This window comes from Biomphalaria glabrata, chromosome 9 (genome assembly GCF_947242115.1).
Source record: "Biomphalaria glabrata chromosome 9, xgBioGlab47.1, whole genome shotgun sequence".
NCBI lineage: Eukaryota > Metazoa > Mollusca > Gastropoda > Planorbidae > Biomphalaria > Biomphalaria glabrata.
In genome coordinates this window covers 13,820,768-13,834,602 of record NC_074719.1, presented here as the reverse complement: position 1 = coordinate 13,834,602, position 13,835 = coordinate 13,820,768, and the positions used below count along the sequence as shown (strand labels likewise).

General features: G+C 30.8%; 2 protein-coding genes across 6 annotated transcripts in view; both read right to left on the bottom strand.

The window, feature by feature from the left end:
- LOC106074657 (uncharacterized) overlaps nucleotides 1–13,835 on the bottom strand; it is a 119,919-nt gene that overhangs the window by 71,570 nt on the left and 34,514 nt on the right. The gene's annotated exons all lie outside the window — the stretch shown is intronic.
- Nucleotides 113–13,558, bottom strand: LOC106074649 (E3 ubiquitin-protein ligase Smurf1-like). Of its 5 annotated transcripts, XM_056041946.1 has the most exons (12): nucleotides 13,425–13,558; nucleotides 11,820–11,913; nucleotides 10,218–10,340; nucleotides 8,892–8,992; nucleotides 8,218–8,501; nucleotides 7,129–7,255; nucleotides 6,931–6,962; nucleotides 5,663–5,768; nucleotides 5,259–5,471; nucleotides 3,146–3,262; nucleotides 2,075–2,272; nucleotides 113–1,253 (listed from the first exon to the last, which is right to left on the bottom strand). In XM_056041946.1, the coding sequence occupies exons 1-12, from the start codon at nucleotides 13,502–13,504 to the stop codon at nucleotides 1,052–1,054; spliced, it is 1,677 nt and encodes a 558-aa protein (XP_055897921.1). In that variant the 5' UTR covers nucleotides 13,505–13,558; the 3' UTR covers nucleotides 113–1,051. The 5 variants fall into 5 exon arrangements, with proteins under 5 accessions (XP_055897921.1, XP_055897922.1, XP_055897923.1 ...); XM_056041947.1 differs by lacking the exon at nucleotides 3,146–3,262; XM_056041948.1 differs by lacking the exon at nucleotides 10,218–10,340.

Genomic DNA, 13,835 nt, shown 5'->3' with positions numbered 1-13,835 from the left:
AAAAAAACACTATTTGTTCAAAGCTTTTAGAAAAAGTACATTAAACAGCTATAATGTTCTATTCACAAACATTTTACAGACTTAAAGACATAAATAATATAAAACAGAAGTATTATATTGCTTAATGGCATCTTATTCTTTAATAGCTGGAGAAAAAAAAAATTAATTTAAACATGAAACCATTCAACAAAGATATTTAAATATGTTGAAAAATATTACATTGCACATGGATATAAAATATCATAAGGTTAAGTACACATTATATGTAAATATGGACAAAATTATTCATATTTTCAGATGTCGAAAAAAAAATAATCATGACTCATCAAAGGTCAAACATCAATAAGTCCAACCAAATCTGAAAAGAGACAACACTGATGTATATAGCAAGCAACTTTTATAATAAAACACCAAGAAAATGCCAATGACCATAAAAATTAGATACCGGTATGGCTTCAAAGATACTCTGCAGATAATAGGATTTTACTTGCAATAATGACACATGCTAAAATCTTGTAATGACAACAGTAAGTGTGAAAAACATTTTTTAAAAAAGACAATTGAAAAAAAAAAGTTGAGCTAATACTGAATATTAACTAGTGTTGTAATAAGATACAAAATTATGATTAAGTCTTAGAAAGGTTTAAAGCACAATGTCCATAAAATATTTGACTAATATTAAGGCCAATATTTAAAAAAAAAAAGTTCGTTCAAAATGGCTGCCCAAGTGAAGACAAAACATTCTGACGACAGTTAACAAGACAACAAAAAAAATAGTCAAATGTTCATAAGCAACACTTACTTGAAATGTAAAAAAAAATATTTAAAAAAACAATACATGAGAGATTATAAGTTACACCATAAATTTGGATACTTTTAAAAGCTAAGTACAGAAACACTTCAATGCTTGATCAAACTTTCTAGGTGGTGAACAAAATAAAAAAAATTGTTTAACTTCAATAATTTCAAGCAAGAAGATTTAGCACATTCACATGTTCAAACACAGACTTTAAGTTTCTGCTACCTGCACTCCAATGACTATCACACTTAATTAGATATGGGTAGCCATAGTTAAAGAGGCAACATGGGGTAACGAACTTGAAAGTTGATGATGTTTTAGAAGCAAAGATGACTGTGGGCCGCATCGAAGAGACATGTCTGGACCATGGGCACCTTTTGGCCCCAACAGTCGGCTCTTATCTGGTCCTGACCTGAGGCTTACATTTGGACCATTAACGTGAGTATAATCTGAACTGAAGTTAAAAAGAAATAACAATTATCAATGATTAATCTACACAATAAAATGCATTGGGAACACAAAAACATGCATAAAATTATTTTAAAAAAACAACAGTCATGTGTATAAACGTGAAATGTAGTGAGTGGGATTCAAATCCAGTAGGTCACGTTTTTATGTCAGCTGTTTTTACAAAGGCGACATGGTCATCATAAAATATAGAATTTAAAGAGATTGATTTTCCTCATTTTTTTTAGCCCCTCCTTACACACATTCACACAAGAAAGCAAAAAAATGTTCTGAGTGCCAATACTTTCTAGAATAAGAGTCCATCCCATACAAGTTGAAAGAGACTTGACTCTCTACACTTAGCTCTAGGAATAAAAGTAGTTGCTTCATGTTCTGCTCAGACAAATCCACTTATAAATTGAAAGTTTAACTTCTATTAATCAAAGCAGCTCTTTAACTCTTTCTCTCCTGAAATAGTTTCCTTGTTATGGTTGAATTATTCATATACATAGGGCACTATCATGTTATGATTAAACTTCAATAACTTTTTTCTTTGTATTCATATAAATCTTATAATTTGTATACAATTACAGGAAAATGAATGTTCTTTGTATATAAAACAAATTAATTGTTATAGAAACAAATTTTAATTTAGAATTATGTTATTAGAAATCGGGATGTTTAACAAAGGGAAACTATTCAAAACTACATTTTAAGAGATAAGTCATTTACAGAAGGGGGGGGGGGGGGGATTGATTAGTTTTAAAGTATCAATCATGGAAGAGTCACTCTGAATAGAAAGAGTTAAAGAATGTAATATTTGCTTACGTGAGTAAAGTGCTGTCTGGTCCTTTACGTAGGTCTGAGTTTGGACCTTTGTTACCAGACCTAAGTGAAGATGTTGCAATTTGTCTTTCTGCATGAGATGCCTGTGGTGTTACAGCGGTAGGCTGACTGACTATAACTTTAGACTGTGTAGCTGCTTTACCTGCAGAATTCCCTGCAGTGGGGGTAGTGCTGTGACCTCTGTGGGAAAAGAACTATTTTTAAACCAAGTCAAGTCAAAGGGTTACATACCTGCTAAGCTAAAGTTTCTTTTAAATGTTACTAAGACAAGGGGGGAAAATGTACATACTAACAGTAATATACCTAGTTTTTTTTTGTATATCGTAATTGAAGAAGCAATACATTTAAACTACTGGGAAATTAAATAAAATATAAACACTAAAAGTTGAAATAAACATTATTAATACAGCACCTTTTTGTATATAAAAAGCATTAGTACACATATATATTAAGTTCATAAATATTCATGCAAAGTTCTAAAATAAATTATAAAAATTAATCAATTAAGTATGGGAAAAATAGCATAGAATTTATGAAATATTTGGCGCATGCTATAATATATCACAAATATTTCTACATTGATAAACCACAAGAAAAAAAAAACACATTTAACACAGATACTAAACATTACCTCAATTATCTAGTAGGTGTAAAATAAAAAAGACATACAATGGCAGAGTAGTTTTAGAAGCTAAATGAATACATAAAATAATGAAGACTTAATCTCCATGTCAATGTTTAAGGTCTCAAGAGTTCAGAAGCCTTTATGAAAGTTGTTGTCATATTGGAAGCTCGTAGCATTATAATATTTGGTAGCCACATTAGAAGGATTCTGAGTTTTGCATCAATAAACTAAACATAATGTGCAAGACATTGTAAGTGAGCACACAAACAAAACAGTCAAGGATTAACAAGGTGTGACTAACCACAACATACATATGCCATACAGAAAAAGAAAACTAATCTAAAACTGAACTAAAGATAGCTATTTAATCTACTCTTGGAGAAGTATACACATTGAGTCTGTTTATAGTTTTTAGAACAGGCTCAGACCTTGATGGATCGTCCACCTCAGCCACAACTTCCTCATCATCAGCAGCACAGCATGTGGCTGTAGTGGCCAGATGGTTAAGAAGGTCATTAGTGGTGTTGAGCAGATGCTCACTCATTCTACACAGTCAAAAAAAACAAACAAACAAAAATCTGACTCGTTAAAAAAAAACATTGCATGTACACCTTCATGAGAAAAAAAACCCTTACTTTTGTATCGTAAATTTTTTTAGGTTAATTAAAAACACTCCTCTTATTCTTATATACATTTTAAATCAAATTTAAAATAAAATACAATCTGTAATAGTATCAATAGTAAAGAGAGTGCACATCATAAGAATTTGTGTAATGTCTTAGTTAGTTACAATACAATATAACTTTTGTCATGATTAAAAAAAAAACATTGAATTTCAATGAATAAGCAGGTCCTATGAATATATTGTCAAAGCATCTAAGAGTTTGTTTCAGCACTAAAGCTTGCAACTTCATTTAAGAGTTTATCAAAATTAAATGTTTATAACATTTTTACTTCCTAGTGAAACAGTTTTGTAAAACAAGATTTCAACAAAATCTAAGAACAAGTGATTTCATCAAATATGATAATTTGTTAACACATGAGCTGAACAAAGACTGAACTGAATTATTCCACTGGTTCATTGGTTACCTGTGTGTGGACAAGGCTAATACAACCCAATTCTGTGTGAGACATTTACTGAAAACACTATATTGGTTTGAGGATGCAATGTACAAATGTCTTGCAAAATAATTTGAACAAAATATAACAAGAGAAATCATGTCAAACTATAAAGCATAAAATGTACATAAGTTTATATGAATTTAGAAACTTAACAAAAGTTATTTAATTCTTTTGCTAATTTGCATTACACCACATTGATGAGTAGTCCAGTAGTCTTGATACATTCAACAAGTATTATTATGTCTATAATGTGATTCCTTGAGGTGTAGTGTGACTTGTGAAGCTTTATTGCTAGATTGTAGCTATGGTTTATGACTTTATGTGTAGATTGATGGATACAACTTATGGTGATCCGAAGTAGTCAAGGAGATTTCATGCAATCCTTTTGGACCTTTACTGTAAATTTAGTTGTTTTTTTTAATTCATTCCCCAAAAAGTCATTTCATTGATGTCACTCTCTTAGCTTCAAGTTTTTAATAGTAAAGCAATGTCTTCCTTATTCCTATAAAGCATCCAACTTGAGTCAATACTTTAATGTCCCTCATTACATTACATTCATACTTTCCACAAGTAATTATTAAGAGTTAGGTTATTGATTTTGACACAATGCTTAACATTATGCTATGTCCATATCAGTGTATAGGCTCATTAAAGATCTAACTTTATCTATATCATAAATCAGATTTTTTTTTAAATAAATAAATATTTAATTGTTTTCAATTTCAAACCATAGAAGCTTTAACAGGTATATAAAATTATACCTAATTTCAATGAGAATTAGACCTGGACCTAGAGTGTGAATCTTCACCATAGGACTTGAGTGTTCTAGTTCCTTTCTAAATAGTGTTTCTCCATTTGTTTTAAATCACTTGTTATCAACAACAAACCTAGACTAATGCATCTTGACTAATTCTTTAAGGAAAGCTAATTTGGAGGCAAAAACTAAATTGATCATATTAAGAGAAAGTCTTGTATCATGGCATATCCATATTTTTTTTGTGGCTCAATTAATTGAACTTAGTAAACTGGACTTAGGACTTGAGATTTTTGTTGGTCTTCTGACAACAATTATATGAATTGGAATTAGAAAACTGGGAATAAAATTTTAGTTCTTGATCTACCAATATCCCAAATTTTTTTTATTGTAGTAGGTAACCCCAGAGGGAAAAAATGGAACCTCCAAAACCAAATGTCCAGGGTATCCCAGCATCACTGTCCCATGATTATTACTCCACATTGTATGGTCGTTTGTCATCCCATTTTTCTAAATTTAGCTATATTAAACGAGGTAATAATTCTAAAAAAAAAGTCAAGAACTGCTCATCTAAACGAATGAAAAAAAGAAAGAAACCTTGTATATGTAGAAAAACAATGATTTCAAGATCTTAAGAAAATGAAGATGTCACTCCACAAACTGACCTAGTTACATGCTGAGCATGGTGATGAGAGGAACCAATGACAGAGTTGGCATCACTTGCTCCAATCAACAGGGAAGAACTGCTGTTAGGGTGAGCACTATTAGCTTTACCATTACCAGCATGAGATTCAATCACAGAACTTTCCCCAGCAACACTTTTGGCCACAGGCCTAGGACCAGGTCTGTGAGGATTAACGTGAGCAGGAGGGAGGCTCCTAAAGAAAACAAAAATATTAATAAAAACATTATCAATATAAAATGCTTTATTTTCTTGGATCATCAATGAGAGTTTTTCTTAAAAACTACTCTAGCAATAACTGAATATTTTAGCATTTAATTATTAAAAATTATTATTACATTTGTTTGGCTACATTGACCAATTTATAGTTTGAAACAAAGAGCTTACTGTGGTTTATTAGCTGCTGCATCGTCTAGCCCAGCTGGCTCAAGAGAGGCAGTAGGTGGGACAAATACATGAGCTGTACTGGAGCTAGTATTATTTCTGGTGGCCTCTATGTTATTTTTGTAAATGAGAAAAACAATTAAAAAGAATATGATCACATTTTGTTACATCAGGAGTTAAGTGTTTAATAATAATATCAAGAATAGTTTATATTTTACGTAACTCAATGTGCAGTAGCTAACATTTTTCAAGTAAAACAGCACATACTTATACAGATCTAACAAAACCTTTCAAGTGTAAAGAATACTTGTGTAATGTTTCTAATTAAGCAAGCTCTTTTCTAGCAGACCACTACAAGATATTTCAACATGAAGACTTTGCCTGGTTAGTTTATTGCAAATAATGATTCCCCAGTAACAATACAAGTCAATAAAATTCACTGAGTTTTCACAGCTATGTGCAGACTATCTTCCCTAGATTTAGATCATTATAATTAGTAGACCTATACAAACAATACTGGTCTGCAGTTTAGTACTACTACAAGGGACTTTAGGTGAGGGAAGGGTGCACATATCATGTTAGGCTGGTAAAGGTGGAGTTGTCCTTATCAAAATGTTCTAAAATGTCTTCAGTTGAAACAATGAGAGGAAACAAACATTTCTTCGCTGCCTGCAAAAAAAAGATAATGGCAGGTGAAATGCTGGCAAGGGCACAGAAATGGGTGAAAGATGAGGTACACACATGACAGGCCAGCTGATTAACACAGACAACCACACACAAGACAGGCCAGCTGATTAACACAGACAACCACACACAAGACAGGCCAGCTGATTAATACAGACAACCACACACAAGACAGGCCAGCTAATTAACACAGACAACCAATCAAGAGATTGTAATGCCTAGACATGCTGTTTTTTTTTTCCTCCACATTTTTAGGAAGAAATAAGCAAAATTATATTTTAATCAAATATTGGGTAAAAATTTGAGGAGTGTGGTCAAATTTATGAGCATCCTGGGAAATTTTTGAAGAATTTAAGGATTTTAGAAGACTTCATTTTTTAGGAAATTTTAGGAGCATTTCAAACCTTGTAAAATGTTTGAAATTTTTATTCTCTGTTTTTTTTTATGCTTTATTCATTTTGGAGTCAAGTTGTTTCATTTGATACACTCAAGATAATCCAATTGAAATAAATATTGACATAATCCAAACATTTTTCTTGACTACTAACTGAAACTACATAATTAAAAAATATAAAGTGATACGTTACCTCCAACTGCTTTATTTCTATGGTCTTCATCTCTTAAAAAAAAAATAATTCAAAAGGTTCAATAAACCAGATCACTAATACATCTAAAACACAACATAAAACACAAAAAACATGATGTAATTGAATGTTATAATCTAATCTGATTAAAAGTAGTGCATATGCCCATGCCAAAAAAGAAATTCCTCAAAAGATGCCTACCCTTTCTTTTTTTCCCATGCTGAGACCAATAGTGCTGTTTCTTCTAAGTTATAATTGCAATGATTCAGAGCTATGCGTATAACATCCACATCTGTGTCTGGGAACTCAGTTTTTATTTGGTTAAACGCTAGAAAAAAAAAAAACCATTCAAATGTTAACATTAACCGTTTAAGCACCAGCGATCTCATTAGAAACGGATTTTTAAAAAAAAAAATATATATATATATCATGCCTTTATTTACATTAAGCAAATCTACGAATGAGATTTATAAAGCTTTGATTGGTTTGTTTTTGGCTATTTTTTTTTATTTATGGGTTAAGAGATGTCAGTTTGCGCATCATGTGTAAATGATATAGTTACAAAATTTCACCAAAATATGTTTATTTAAATCATATTTATTTATTAATATTTAGAAAAATAATTTGCATAGGAAAAAAACTAAATTTGGAACTTAACCAGTTAGGCAATAAAAATCACTTTGGACGGCTTGCAAGTTTTACAAGACTAGTCTTCACATAAAGTTAATACAAAGAATATATATAAATATGGATTTCATTATTGATCTATAATGTTATTAGCTTTTAAAAATAGAAAACTGCATCTATCTTTTAATGTGATCAAACGATATCTGCAGTAAAGAAATTTAGTTTTAAATGATCTATCACTGCAATTTACAAACTGACATGAATAACATATTTATATAATCATATGCTAAATTTTTTGGTTAGATAAGATTACTATAAAAACGGTTGATTGGTTGATTTTAGTCCTTAATGAATGATCTAAAAAGTCAAAGTAAAATATCAGGGATGTAAAGAATGGCTGAGTGGATAGACTCTTTTTGCAACATATCAGAAAAAAAAATTGCAGGTGAGGTCCTGAAGGAAAAATAGATATTTCAGAACACTTTGTTCAAAGTTTAATCAGTTCTGAATTTAGAAAAATGTGGTAACAACTTAGGCTTTAAAAAAATTTCAACAGAATTATGTTTTTAATGTCAGATTAGAATCACTATGAACTATTAAGAATAATTTAACTGTCTATAGATCATCTATGAAGACATGAAGAAACAAATTTGTTGAACTTACCTCTTGTCTTTTCAGCCTCAGAGATTTCTTTCGCAGCTGTAGGCTGCGGCGTTTGTTTCTTTTTGGTCGGTGCATGATGGGGTGATGCAGTTCTGACCTGCTTCTTGGGTGATGGGTTGGCTGGTGTGCGTTTTGGTGTGGGCAAGTGTGAGCTTGAGCTGCTGGCACCATTAGTTGAGGTGTAACGTTTGGGTGTTGTAGAACCTGTTGCAGAGCTTGAATTGGTTTTAGTGGAGCACATATCTTTAAGCTGTTCTCTTGCTTCACGTTCATTGTTATGACACCTGCATACACACAAATATTGACTACTCAGAAACACACACACACAAAGATTGACTACTCAGAAACACACACACACAAAGATATGAAAATCAACAACTACTAAGTATAAATGATCATGTACCACACAGTGAACAAGTGATTTTAAAATGAAAGGTGTTGCTTTTCATTATAGGTGCAAGAAATACAACATTGAAACCTAAATATTTATGAGTTGAAATTGTAATCTAGGCAACCAAAGTTGGACAGCAAAAGCTATCAGCTTATGGATTTCCAAGCTTTAGCATTCATTTTGGAAGTTCACAAACAAAATCCTTTATCTTTTATTGTCAATATATATTTAAGCCACCAGTTTCAAATCCCTGTTCAAACTAGAACAATTAAAGATTACTTACAGCATCAAAATGTCTGCTACAATTTCCTTTGGTAATTGTGGAAACTCTGTCTGAAGTTTGCCTGCTGCTGCCATATTTAGTTCATTAGTAAATGTTGATTCCTTCAAAAAATACATATATAAACATATAGTAAAACTTATTACTAAACACTAGAATAATTAATAATACTGTAAAAATACAAAATAATAATCTAATACCACAGTTTTCAAGAAATACAATGTTTAATAAAAAAAAAAAAAAGATTATAATATAATATAAACTGAACTAAAAGAAGGTCTATGTATTAATATCATTTAATATAATCAAAATGTCATTAAAGCTTATTTTTAATATGTGTATACATTACTCCCATAAAAAATGTCATATGGAAAGGTGACAAGAGTTAAAGATAGTAATAAAAAAAAGAAGTTGCCTATTGAAATGTAATCTAATAATGATAATGTTAAATAAAAAGAATATCAGCAAGTTTGTTAAGAATCCCTTACAATATAATACAGATTAGGAACAAATAATAATAAATAATCAATTACTGTTTCTTAGGTGTTGCAGGAACTTTTCACCCACCTATCTATTATACACTACAATACTTTTCTTTTATACCAAGTGAATATGAAAGTCATAGTAATATGAGAGTAGTGCCCATGTGATCTAACAATCAACATGGCTGATCATGACCAATTCAAAGCTGTATCACTATGACTTCTTTGCCCTGTTAAATGAAGCTCTCAAAACAATACACACCAGCAAACTTGCCAACTTGGTTTGAATTGAAACTTGTCAAAATTAGGTCAATGTTATCTTCACTGAGCTTATCAAGACAACATTTTTGTTTTTTTCTGATATTAAATGTTTCAAATGTTATTATTATAAAAATCAACTATCATTGACTGTTCTTGCTAAAAAGCAAAGGTATATAAAAAGAATTTTGAAAGGATTATAATCAAACCAAATTTTTAAAAAATCCTATTTATAAGATTAAGTGCTTTAATCAATTAAATTGTTGAACATTTTTTGAAACAATAATAATAGTGATACATTTTTGTAAAAAAGGAAATTTCAATCAATATTATTTTAAACTAACCTCAAAATATTTATTAATTATGGTGCAGCTAAATTTTAGTAGTGCTTTACAATAAAACTTATGATAAGATTTAAGTTATTTAAGTGGAAGCTAAAACTAAAAGTATAGTAGCAGTACAAACATAAGCAGATGCTTAAATAGATTGAAAAGTATTTGATATAAGCAGATTATAATATCTAACATTATGTGGCTTTTGTCCTAAAAGAGTATTATGTGAAAAGAAAATAATTTTATCTGATATTTACACTTCTAATTGACCGGCTATCATCGGAGATCTTTGCATGTGTGCTATGATTGAAGTCTTGAAGAGGAACTGATACATCACCTTCTGTTTCCATGTCTCCTCTTATCTGCCCAAGTGACTGAAACTGCCGAATGATCATATTCATGGGATAGACAATGAGAACAGAGACACCCAACCAAGATAATAGCATGCATGAAAGTATTTAAAAATAATTCCGTAAATAGTTAAATAGAACAATTAAATTAAATTATGTTTTTTTTAATAATTTAAACAACAATTAGAAAAAACACATAACTACAGTCTTACAGAAGAAGCAAACGGAGTATTCAAATTAAAACAAAAACAGGAGTGTATAAAAGTGTACATATAAAGAATTCTTTTTATCAATTTTATATGGTTTAAATTACAGTTAAATAAAAGCTAATCAAACTGCAATTTATTTAAGAGTTCAAACTTTAGTACACACATGTGTTTTTGTTATCAACATTTATTTCAAGCAGTTATATTGAGCTGTGAATAAGGCCATTCAACGAAAGCAGATTTGTGAACTTTTATTAGCTTCATTTGCACTACAGAAGTATGTTGTTAGTTAACTATATTAATAAACAATAATGGCCATTTTTTGGAGGTGGGAAATATTTTTTTTAAATCTCATTATTTCATTTTTTATCAAAATGCCATATTTTTAATCAACTCCAAAGTAAAAATCAATTAAAGATACTTAAATGACATTCTTTTCACAAAACGTATATCAACTCACTCTGTCTGGTAAAAGGTGGTAAAAATTTGTACAAGCTATTTCTCCCACGCCCATTCTCAGATTGAGTTGAAACTTTGCACAATTATTCAATGGCATAGACAATACATGAATCGATAAAAAAAAATTAGTCAATTAATTATTTTTTTTATACAAGAAAAATGAATCCTTCAGTATTCACAGCTATGGCTAAATGTTTAGGGTTTTGTGTCCTTAGATAATTTTACATGATCTTTCTACAAAAACCATTCCCGAATAAAGCTGAAATTTTAAACACTTATTTATTGCACCTAACAAAACATTAATCAATTTAAAACTCAACCAATTAGTCAATAAATTATTGGTTAGTAATTATTTAGTTTGCTATTGAATAAGGGAAATAACTTCTACATTTTTAGAGATATAATTGTAAGTGCAGAATTCTACCTTTGGAAAAGCTTTTTTTTTTTTTTTTTAATAAAAGGGATTTTAAAAAATATTTTGCTTGTTTTAAACTAGAAATCTGCTTTTATGACTTAAGTAGTGATTGGTGAGTATTTATAGCACTAAAATATATACATTTCTATATAATTTCAAGAACAAGAGGTGCAATAAAAATCATGATGTTATTGAGCATGCAGTTATGTATATTCACTTGTTTTAATCAAGACTAAAATTCTATATTTTTACTAAACAAATGTCAAAAGCCACCTCACAGCATAAAAACATTGTTTTAGAAAAAAAAAGAATTAAACAACAACAACAAAAAAAAAAAAAAAAAAAAGAAACTTGAAGCTTTACATCTAGAACCAACAAACAGTGACATAGAAAGTAATAAACTGTTCAGAGAATTTTGAAACATCTTACAGCTGCTTTTGAAAGATTTGGATTAGGTGGTTGTGCCTGGGGAAATCTTGGATCTTCCCACTGTGTAGTACGTGTCTGATGGTTGATGAAAAAACTGAAAATGGAATTTTTAAAATTAAGTAATTAATCATTACAAGCTAACTGGTTAACAAACAAAATATGCATTGCTATTCATTTATAAATTCTGTCCTGCAAGAAAGTACAAACATATTAAACCCTAACCCTAACATAAATGAACAGCAGCACCAGTGACCAAGTTTTTAAATGAGAGAAAGTAGTGAATTGAATGCGGTGAAAATAAGGGACTGTGCCGACCAAGGCTCGAACCAGTGACCTCAGAAACGACAACACCCTTAGCAATTATGGACTAAGCGAACTTAACCTCTAGACCATTGGAATGTTAAAAAAATCATTTTTCTGGTCCAGAGTCGTTCACTCATTATATGCAAATTAATACCCAAGTGTTCAATGGTCACATACCCTAACTAGCCCCGCCCCTCACCTAACCACATCGCTTTTCACCAACAACTTCAATAGAGCTGAGACAGACAGTCGTTAGGCATATATTAGACAAACAATAGCTCTATTTAACTGTGTATCTCTCATAATGACAAGTGGATAACATAAATACACTACATATAGAAACTTCAGTGAGTATGAGCAATTAAGCTGTGAACGTAAATATAGATGCGAAGCTAGGTGCTGAAACAAATGATACAAACATCTTAAACATAAATGAACAGCAACACCAGGGACTAAATTTTCAAATGAGAGAAAAAAGTGAATTGAATGCGACGAAAATAAGGGACTGCGCCGACCAAGGCTTGAACCAGTGAGCAATAAAGTGTAGTTGACAATATCTGGCTGAACTCAGCTTCAGGCAAAATTTAATTCCAGCTCTGGTTAAGTGTTTAATTTAAATGGATAAACTCCCATAACATTTTTTAAGTAACTGTGGAATGCATGATGGTGTCAATAATGAATAAGTTATATTATTATCTGTGACCCAGAGGGTGATTATTTTATGCTTAAAAATCAAAATTACTCAAATATTATAAAACTTTAATTAAATATTTACTTTGATAAAGTGTAGCCTAAAACATCTAATCATAACATATTTTAAAACCTCTAGAGACTATATTGAAGGCTTGGTGGCTGAGCAGTAAAGTGCTTGACTTCCAGGGTCCCAGGTTTCAAATCCTGGTGAAGGCTGGGATTTTTTATTTCGGGATATTTGGGTGCCTTTGAGTCCATCCAGCTCTAATGGGTACCTGATATTAGTTAGGGAAAAGTAAAGACGGTTGGTCGTTGTGCTGGCCACATGACACCCTCATTAACCATGGGCCACAAAAACAGATGACCTTTACGTCATCAGCCCTATAGAAATAGATCACAAGGTCTGAAAGGGGAACTTTACTTTATTTTTAGAGACTATATATTCATTGATTATAGATCTTTAATTAGGTGTAACCTAAAACATTGTTATCTAATTAAAAGTAATTATGACATACTTTAAAATTTCTAGAAACTATTCTAGACTAGACTCTAGAATTTTTCTAGATCAACTGTTAAGTTGAGACTGTAATTAGTTTAATAAAAACTTACTAAGCTCTTTTACTTGGATCAAATCTAGCTTCCCATCCTAATGGTAAGGGTGGTATCCAGACAGCTTTAGAACTTGCCATTTCTTAGAATTTCTAAACGTAAAGTTAGAGTAAAAACTCATGTTAGTCTTTAAAAAAATACTATAGATACTATCTAGACCCTATACTGGATTCTAGATCTAGATTACATTCCAGATGTAGATAATAATTAATATATCTAGGTCTAGACTAAATCTGTGAAAATCTCTAATACTAAGAGTCTCTAGACCTGCTAACTACAGTCAAAAACAGAAATTAAAAATCTATGGCCATATTATTACAAGGTCGAGATCCGCAGGGCTTGCAAAGACCTTCCTTCAGGATTAGTACCAGGAAAAAGAAAGGCAGACAGAGAAAGCGATGGGAAGAAAAC